At 36.9% G+C, this 10,056-nt stretch overlaps 1 protein-coding gene across 1 annotated transcript; it reads left to right on the forward strand.

Moving 5' to 3' along the window:
- Positions 1-8,247: 8,247 nt before the first annotated feature.
- LOC145684983 (TNF receptor-associated factor 4-like) lies at positions 8,248-9,780 on the forward strand. Its single transcript, XM_081757332.1, has one exon. The coding sequence runs from the start codon at positions 8,248-8,250 to the stop codon at positions 9,778-9,780; it is 1,533 nt and encodes a 510-aa protein (XP_081613458.1).
- Positions 9,781-10,056: the final 276 nt, after the last annotated feature.

The raw sequence follows: 10,056 nt of genomic DNA on the forward strand, positions 1-10,056 counted from the left end.
ATTGCTCAAGGTAGATAGTTGTAGTGAAGACTTGGAAGGATCTTCATCCAGCAGTGGGTTGATAATGGTTGATCATGATTATGGTTATGATTTTTTTATATCTGGACCTCAGAGATAAAACCAAGTCATAATTTTGTAATTTTACAGGAGAAGCGAAAAACCGGTTCCTTAAGTAAGACATATAGTACTGTTTTTCAAACTATACTAACTAGGGATGTTTCCAAACCGGGACAAGTACCTGGGGAAAACCTATATATCGTCTGAAAGCTCTTGCCATAAGAAGTACGAAACCGTTTCCAAATCACGGGCAATCCCGCAAACTGACCCTATATGGAGCCAGTTTGTTGGCATTTGTGACCTTATGTATGGTATATTCGACAGAAATAAAAATTAATATTACGATGCATCACACGTAAGCCCCTAAACCCATCATGTTCCTGTTTGGCTCATTGCTAGAACGTGACTCGAGTAAGAGTTTGATAATACAGGGTGCGGCACGTAAAACCGGCCCGTCGTAATATTCTGGTATATTGTGTTTTTGGCAACACTTAAATAATCTACCTTCCTACCAAGAGATGGCGTGTCGAGGTCGGGTCGACTTACGTGACCTGCAGCAGTCACGTGCAGCCGCAGTCAGTGAAACTTGTCGAAACCAGTTGAGAAAAAGGCCTCGTTGTGTTAAGCCGGGTGAGTGTCAGTGTGTGATAATGCCGTATTCGATACGGCCAGTGGTTTCTTGGATTTACTAATGCTCATCATGAGTGACGAGGCGTGGTTCCACCTGTCTGGGTACGTAAATTCCCAAAACAACCGGTATTGGTCGACAGAAAATCCACACCCAATCCACCAGGTACCCTTGCATGATGAGAAGATTAGTGTTTGGTGTGCCATTTCCGCCACACGCGTTATTGGGCCCATATTCTTTGAGACGACAGTGAACAGTGACGTGTATATGGGAATCCTGGAGGAGTTTTATACACACTTGACCGAAGAGGAGCGTCAGTTATGTTACTTTCAGCAGGACGGTGCAACATGCCACACATCAGCTGCATCATTGTCCCTTGTGCATGAGATGTTTACACCAGAGAGGACAATCAGCAAAGGCTTGTGGCCTCCTCGGTCACCAGACTTGTCCACGTGTGACTTTTACTTATGGAGACTGTTAAAGGGAAGAGTATACGAAACAAATCCACACACAATTGAAGAACTCAAGACCAGGATCCAGGATGTCACCAATAGCATTACAACACAAGAACTGACAAGGGTAAATATGAATCTCCTCAATCGTGCTCACATGTGTGTTGAAGTGGGCGGAGGATACTTTCAGCACCTGCTGTGAAGTCTGCTGTGAAGGTGAGTAGTCATATTCAATACATTACATTTCATTTATGTGTTGTAGTTAATCATATTCAATACATTACATTTCATTTTATGTGTTCACTTTTCGGGCCGGTTTTACGTGCCGCACCCTGTATCACTTTTCACCCAAACATACCCATTTCATCAGTGTTGCCTACGAATTGTAAATACAACGTGGCAGATGGTTTCTGTACCACTCGATGTATATGCATGAAAACGCGGCATAAACATCATTCGTCACTAGAGAAAATTTGCTTCGGACATATTCCTCTTCCAAGGATCCCAGTTTATCAGTGTTGCCAACCAAGTATAAAAATAAGAAATTGTAAAACACTTTCCGTACGATAAGACGTTTATACACCAAGCATGGCAGAAACATCACACGAACTATAGCAAAAATATATTGAATGTGGCCGTCTCCCAACCATTCTAGGTTGTCAGTGTTGCCAACAAGTGTAAACATCACAATGTTGAAGATGGCGTTAATGTCATTGAACGAATATATGACAAAAGTGATAGAAGCAGCATTGGACAATGGAAAGTATAGTGTGAATGTCCCCATCTCCCTAGCACTTCAGTGTGGCGGATCTAATTAGACTGTGGTCCATACTAGAATTGTAGTATGTTAGTGAACCCACAAGCACCCATGTTGTCATGTTTGAAAATGCGGTAGACTTCATGTGAAAATATTGAATGTTCGCAGATTGGCAACACAGCCACACTGGGATGCTTGGGGGACGAGGACATACACTGTTTTCCATTGTCCAATGCTGCTTCTGTCACATTTGTCATATATTCTTTCAATGGCAGTCACGCCCTTTTCAACATTGTGATGTTTACACTTGTTGGCAACACTGACAACCTAGAATGGTTGGGAGACGGCCACACTCAACATCTTTTTGCTATAGTCCGTGTTATGTTTCTGCAAAGCTTGGTGTATAAACGTGTATTCGTACGGAGAGTATTTTACATTTTTTTTATTTTTATACTTGGTTAGCAACACTGATAAACTGGGATCCTTGGAAGAGGAATATGTCCGAAGTAAATTTTCTCTAGTGACGAATGATGTTGATGCCGCGTTTTCATGCATATACATCGAGTGGTACAGAAACCATCTGCCACGTTGTATTTACAATTCGTTGGCAACACTGACACGAAATGGGTACGTTCGGGTGCAAAGTGATATTATAAAACCCTTACCCGAGTCACGTTCTAGAATGAGCCAAACAGCAACATGATGGACTTAGGGGCTTACGTGTTATGCATTGTAATATTTATTTTTATTTCTGTCGAATATACCATACTAAGGGCCAGAAACACCAACAAACTGGCCCCATATAGGGTCAGTTTGCTGGATTGCCCGTGATTTGAAAATGGTTTCGTACTTCTCATGGCAAGAGCTTTCAGACGATATATAGGTTTTCCCCAGGTACTTGGTCCCGGTATGGTATCATCCCTAGTAAGTAGTTACAAAGTAATAGGATGCTTTTAAACTTACACTATTACACCACTAGAAAGAACATAGTCTATTAAAGAAGTATTGTTAACTCAATTTCGACCAAAAAGTGACTTACCATAGTCTATCTCTAAAGGTGATACATACATACACACACACACACACACACACACACACATATATATATATATATATATATATATATATATATATATATATATATATATATATATATAATCACTTTTACTAGGTAAGGTAGGGTAAAAACGGATCCAAAATTTAACGAAATTCGTACAGCAATATATATATATTTGATTCATATTGCAGCAAAACTACGAAAATTAGTAGAAAACTAGAAGTTAAGAATCACTTGTTTTGCCGGGACAGAGAAAATAGATACATGTAGCTCGAATTACCTATATACTTATATAATATGTATGTCCATGTTTTCACAAGTAATTTTCAATCAATATAAAATTTCAACATAATGAACGCACGATTAGGTTTCTCGAATAAAGACCACATGCACCGCTGAGAGCTCAGGAATAAGCTTAATCTATATTACAGCACTAGATATATGCTTGTGTAATACATTGCAACTTTATGAACTTGTATAAGAAACATAATGTACTTAAAGTGAGACGCGAACTATATGAAACATCGGACTTTGAATCTACCTTGATTGGTGATCCAACCCGAGAGCACAGATAGCAAAGATGAGAGCCGTAGCTCCCACCACAAGGTTAAAGAAGTTCCTGTTTTAAAGTGTCAATTAAACACTGATATGTGAAACGGTAATAAAGCATTTGCTCAATTTGAAACAAAATATAACGTAGTAATAATTTACTCTATTTGTTAAGATAATGAACGTTATATTCTGTTTTTAAAATGAGTCAAAGCAGAATGTATTGGATAATAGCTGAGAAATTGTAAATTTCAATTTCAGCGCGATTAAATACATTCGTGCTCATGTGTTGCGTTATCCGTTAGGAGGTATTGAACAATTTTGATTCAAAGGAAGGAAATAAACTACTGTATAGTACTGGAGTTAATTTAATAGAGTTTAATTGTATAGGCAGTAGTCAGGCTATTTGAGACAAAGTCTATTGCTGAAAGTGAAATATGGGTTACTATTATTGCTTTATTTCAGGTATGTTATACCCACTGATGATTGAAGCTGGAACACACACATGGAAAGCATTAGCGTTAGCAAATAAGCTACGAAGAGGTACATTATACCATAATTCTAAGCCAAGAATGAAGGCTAAAAAATAAGAAGCGGAAACGACAGACTGTATGATAATAATACTTTCACAATTTTAATTTCACACTATTTATTTCGAGACTTTCGAGACGAGACCCGAGACGAGACCGAGACTTGGCCTTCGAGACCGAGATCGAGACAAGCATCTGTTGACCGAGACGAGACCGAGACCGAGACGGCAATTTTTGACTCCAGACGAGATCGAGACCGCTACTTATAAACCGAGACGAGACCGAGACTGTCTCGTCTCGATACCATCCCTAACAACGAGGGAATCTTTCTATGTTTACACTATAAACATTGGCTGGAAAGATAAGCATACTAATAAGGAGGGCAGGATACTACATATAAAAACCACATTTCAAACATTATAGAGTGCTCAGGCAGCTTCGTCAGGAGACATGGAAGAGTGTTTTATGCAAACATGTGGGAGTTTCCCCAATCCCCCAAATTTCAAAAAAATTCTCAAATTTTGAAGGCGTAGCACAGGGATTTTTAAACTTTTTGCAGTTGAGGCTACTCTCAACCACCAAAATCTGAAAGCGCCTACCCTGTCAAAAATGAAATGTATCAATAACATAAATACATGTGTCCCTATAAGAAAGACTAGGGGTCTACCACTATGATAAACTGTTTCATTTATTAATAACTAATGGAAATACTTCATTAACACAGGTGATCTACATTGTACACACTGACTACACCTTTTAATGTTATTAGGCAGTGTTGTTAATAATTATAAATTGTGGTAAGTCAGATATTTATGTTAAAGTTGAAAAATGCGAGTAGAGAGGGAATTTAAATAATAAAAACCGGCACATCTAAATGTTCAGCAAAGTCAATAGCATAATCCACTATGTATTATTAAAGATGAAGGGTGCAGACTTTAGTATGCGTAATGCATCATAAATATGTTTTTTTGTACGATCATTTTTTAAAAATCCTTGCGCCTCCCCAGGGAGGCGCTCCGCACAGTTTGAAAACCTCTCGTGTAGCACGTAGATGATAAATTTGTCTCCACCTTAAGCTTTAGTTCCCCCTGCCTCGCCGAAGTCGAGAAGAACAAATACAAATAACGATTTTTGCAGATAATCAAACATGTGTTTATTTTTAAAAAGATTACCACCACATGAAATACAGGTTTATCATTTTTCTTACACTATACGGCTACTATACCTTATACAATTCCTTGGTTTTCCAGACAAAGAAGCACTCTTAAAAATATATAAAAATGTTCCTCATACCGTTAGTTACTGATAAAAATGCTATGTTGACAAATTTCAAAGTTGATTGGCAGCTGGTCTTCTCTCTTCAAGTCAATATTTGCGGAGTCTTTACTGAACTTTCTTACTGGCAGTATCACAGGGTATTTTGAGGGGGTACCGTTTTTTTTTTTTTTTTTTTTTACTTTCCAGAGTTGGCAGCCCTAATTTACAAGTTAAGTTTCAGCTTATATAGATAAAGCTTATATAGATATAGATATAGTACAAAAATTTGTTAAGCAAATATTAATTAGTCTATATATAGAATTCCGCTTCTGTGGATAGTATCTTAATATATATACATATTTTTTTTTATGAAATAAATGTATTTTATATTCTTGAGAACTTTCCACATAAAACTGTATAATGGGAAACGCCAAATTAAATTTGGGACTAGTTAGCAATGCTCAGGGGAGCAGCCATGCGGGGTTACATCGGGTCCGGACCTCCCAAAAATTTCGAAGCTCGACTAACATTTGTGGACTTCTTTAACGAACTATACTTGTTTAACAGAGAAATAATTGATATAAACTAAATATTTTATTTTACGCCTCATCTACTCTTTCTTTTCTTATAAAAATAATCGTTCTTTCATTTTTTTTAAAATATAGATGACATTAATTAAGAACGATTTATCGTCTTTTCAGGTGCAGAAAAAGATAGGTTCGATATTACATAGACGTATTGGATCCCCCTCAAATCCTTCGGACTCCTCCATGCAAATATTTTTCGGTGTAGAACTGGCATAGCTGATTGTTTGACTTTTGGCTTCTGTTACACGCTGATCCTACATCTGGTGGGTTTCGCCTCATGTGGAGGTATACTGTATTCATGGTAAAATGCTTACAACCAGGGATGATTTGGAATGTAGTTTTTCTTTTACGCATGTGTGTGTGCTGGTGTGGGGGCCGCGGTGGCTCAGTGGTAGAGCGTTCACCTCTGGTGCTTGGAGTCCCGAGTTCGATCCCAACCCCCGCCAAGTGAACTTTGTGGTGGACAAACACCGTGTGCGTGGGTTTTCTCGGGGTTCTCCCGTTTCCTCCCACTTTCTTCATTCCACCATTTCATCCATTACTCATCATCACCGTCTCCTTTAGCCTAACCGTCATAATCGTGGGACGTAAAACTCAAAGATTTTGTGTGCTGGTGTATATATGACATTCGCAATTCATAATCCTCTTTTGTATCAGCCCTTTTTATAAATCAGTTGTTTTGGTTTTTATTTATTACATTTACTTGCATTGTGTGTGCTCTAATCCTATAAATAACCTACAAATTTTGAATGGATTCTATACCATTAAAAAGGTAAATAACTTTCAGAAAAAGCAATTTGCCCAGCTCTCTACTGAGGAAGAGCTTCAAATTAAGATTCAGACAAAACAACCAAGGAGCAATTTAAGAGAGTGTTCAAAAAAAATCCGGTTTAAATTCACACATCTTATGGCAGCAATGTTGTTTGCACTAGATATACAGGTATTTTCACAATTTATTTTAAATCTTCCTAGATAAAATGTTCAATTTAAATTTTTTTTATAACACGTATCTCTGCCACGAACTGTTTTCAGTCTTCGATGCAGAGGAATCTGAATCACTGTCAGAGATTGGATTTTCTTGAATGAATTGTTTGCAATAATCTAGAAAAAATAATTACTGAATTTACAAAGCATTTGAAATTAATATTAACTGTCCCTATGACGTCAGCAAAATAAGCAAGGCGTTTTTCCACATCGGAAATAATTGACACTTTCAAGGAATTGAATGTTCAAAGAAAGGTTATCGCCATTGGTTATGTTTTCCATCAAAAAAGACCTGATAAGAATATTAGAATTCAACTAGCATGTACTAGGAAGATTTGTCTCCTATCAAAGAGAGGAGGATGGACTTATTAACTAAATAAGGTGACTAATCGCTCCAGTTTATATCTTCTGTTTCCGGTCGTTCGTACTGCAACAACTGAAACCACAATTCACCGGGCGCCACTGGCTTAAAGAGATTCAAGTCATTCAAACAATGAATTTTAAGTTTATTTCAAGTCAGCGTCAAAATGATTCGAGTCATTCAAGCCAAGATCTATAACAAGAATAGTTTTAAAGAAAGAAGTGGAAGACACAGGAACAGGATTAGTAAACTCGACACTTCGATATGGATTCTTATTACATCGCACCTGCAACTAATACCTTACGAAACATTCTACATTTTGTTTTGGTTTCAGATGTTCTACGTAAGAAGGGAATATAAAATGCTTGCAAAACACCCACGGTTAATCCATACATACAGTATTACATGTTTAGAGAACATATTATTGTTTAGTGACTAATAGTCATATGCAATCTTTAGAACAGATTTCCCGAAAGTTGCCATTTTGTAAGAATTGTGTGTGTGTGTCGTTTTTGCAGCTAACGCATTATGTTTTTTTTAGCTCTGGCAGCCAACACAATCACTACAACACATGTTCCACTACTTGCGGACTAAATAATCTTCATATGATAAGACGCTTCGGTGCTAACAGAATAAACAGCCACTCCCTCAGACATCTTATCAATTTAATGATATGGTGTTTGTACTGTAAACTTCTGATATGAACATAATGCTCTCTAATGTCATATTCGAATAGTTTGTCATTTTACTAGCGTCCAAAGAAGAAATAATATGTGAATCTGAACACTTAGAGTCTTATTAAATTCTCGTCTTCTAGTTGTGCAGATGATAATGCAAACTTCCCAGAATCTCGTATACACCTATTATTTAGTGAACTCATATATTGTCGTGCAATTTTTTTTCCTAATTCTGCAAACATTCATCAGGGAAGCTCACTTACTTTGGTGTGAAAATACTACAAAGTACAAGTTAAGTGAAATTTAATTCAAAACTTTGTCCGAGGTGTACGAATCACTTCCTTAGTAACAATGCCGACATTTAAGTTTTGTCAGAACTGTGAAAAGTACATCGACGGAGACTTAGAAAACCACCAGTTAACTTGTGTACATAATGGCGCCAGATCACAAGAGTCTGATGTGAATCTTGATAAAAGTAGTGTGTGTGCAGGTGAGAAATATAAATGTGAATTCTGTCTACGAGATTTTGACTCTGAGCAACTACGCTGTGATCATGTCGAACAATGTAAAACAGAGCCCGTACAGTGTACAAAATGTTCTGCGAAAGTCGAGCGTTGTAATATGAAGATACATGAAACCAATCATTCCGAACATATACACACAAATTGCAGTTATTGTGGAAAGAAACTTTTACATGATGATTTACAATTACACATAAAAAATTGTGAATTTTCTTTAATCCCTTGTGAGCAATGTAATTTGATGGTTCAGAAATTTTATTTGAGCCATCACTTGGATAACATTTGCATGAAGAGACTTGTGAAATGTGAATACTGTGCATGTGAAGTAGTGGCTGATATTCTTCAAGATCATTTTCATATTTGTGAATTAATTCCTATTTACTGTGAGAATAAATGTGGAAGAGAAATGCCGCGAAAACATATGAAGCAACACTTATTGGGGGAATGTCCTAAAAGAATTGTTATTTGTGAGTATTGTAGTGAAGAAATGGAGGCCAAGGAGTTGGGCGATCATCACGTAAACTGTTTAAAATTTCCAGTTGATTGTCCAAAGTATTGTGGCGTAAGTATCGAGAGAGAGAATATAGACAAACATCTGGATGAAGCATGTGTGAAACTCTTCACTAAGTGTAGCTTTGAAAGTGTTGGTTGCAAATACGAAGGGTTTCCTTTTGGGCTACGTAGCCACTTACAAGAAGAAAGTATTCATCATCTGGAACTCACGAAAGCTTCTAATGAGCAACTTTCAGAACAACTTCGAAGGAAAGAAACTGCTATAAAAGATATAGAAACAAAATTGAGAGAAATGGAAGGTGCAGCTGAGAATGTAGCAGAATTCATTAAGAATGTTATAGAAGCACTTGGAAAAGGAGGTTCTGCTCTAACGAAGTTGCAAGCTCAGGTTAATACATCTGGAAAATATTTGTGGAATATCTCAAACTTTTCTGAAAAGTTAGCTTCTTGTGGCTTTGACAATAAAATTGACAGTGACATTTTCTATGCTTTTCCATTTGGATATAAACTGAAAATACAATTATATCCCAATGGTGGTACTAATACTAGTGGCAAAAAGTACGAAAAGTGTTTGTCAGTTTTCTTAATAATATGTCCTGGAGAATATGATTCTCTCCTGGAATGGCCTTTCAAGAAAACAGTAACATTCAAGCTGATAAACTTAAAAGATAGAGGCAATGATAAAATTCGTTCTCTTGTAGGAGACGAAGATGAATCCTTTCAAAAACCTTCCAAAGGTATAAATAATCGTGGCTGCGGTTTCTATGATTTAATTTCTCATGATGAGTTAAAAAATGGGAATTATATTTCTGATAATGACGAGATATTTTTGGAGGTAGCTGTCGAATAGCTACCTAGTGATATGATCATAAAATGCTAACGTAATTCACTAAACTTTGTACTAACTTTATTCAATCTCAAGATCACAATATGATTGCGACATCACGCGTACTTGACCTGCCGCTCACATCATTTCAACATCGTTAGTGTGAGATCAAATAAACGTCAGTTCCGAACTTGTGAACATCAATCCCATTCGTCTGAGCACCTTCGGTTATTACTGAAATATCTAATTATGAAATATGAACAAAATTGTAAAAGGTTTTTGTTAAAATATTGTCATTTT

The sequence above is a fragment of the Thermobia domestica genome, chromosome 5, assembly GCF_964235325.1.
Source record: "Thermobia domestica chromosome 5, izTheDome1.hap1.1, whole genome shotgun sequence".
NCBI classification, from domain to species: Eukaryota; Metazoa; Arthropoda; class Insecta; order Zygentoma; family Lepismatidae; genus Thermobia; species Thermobia domestica.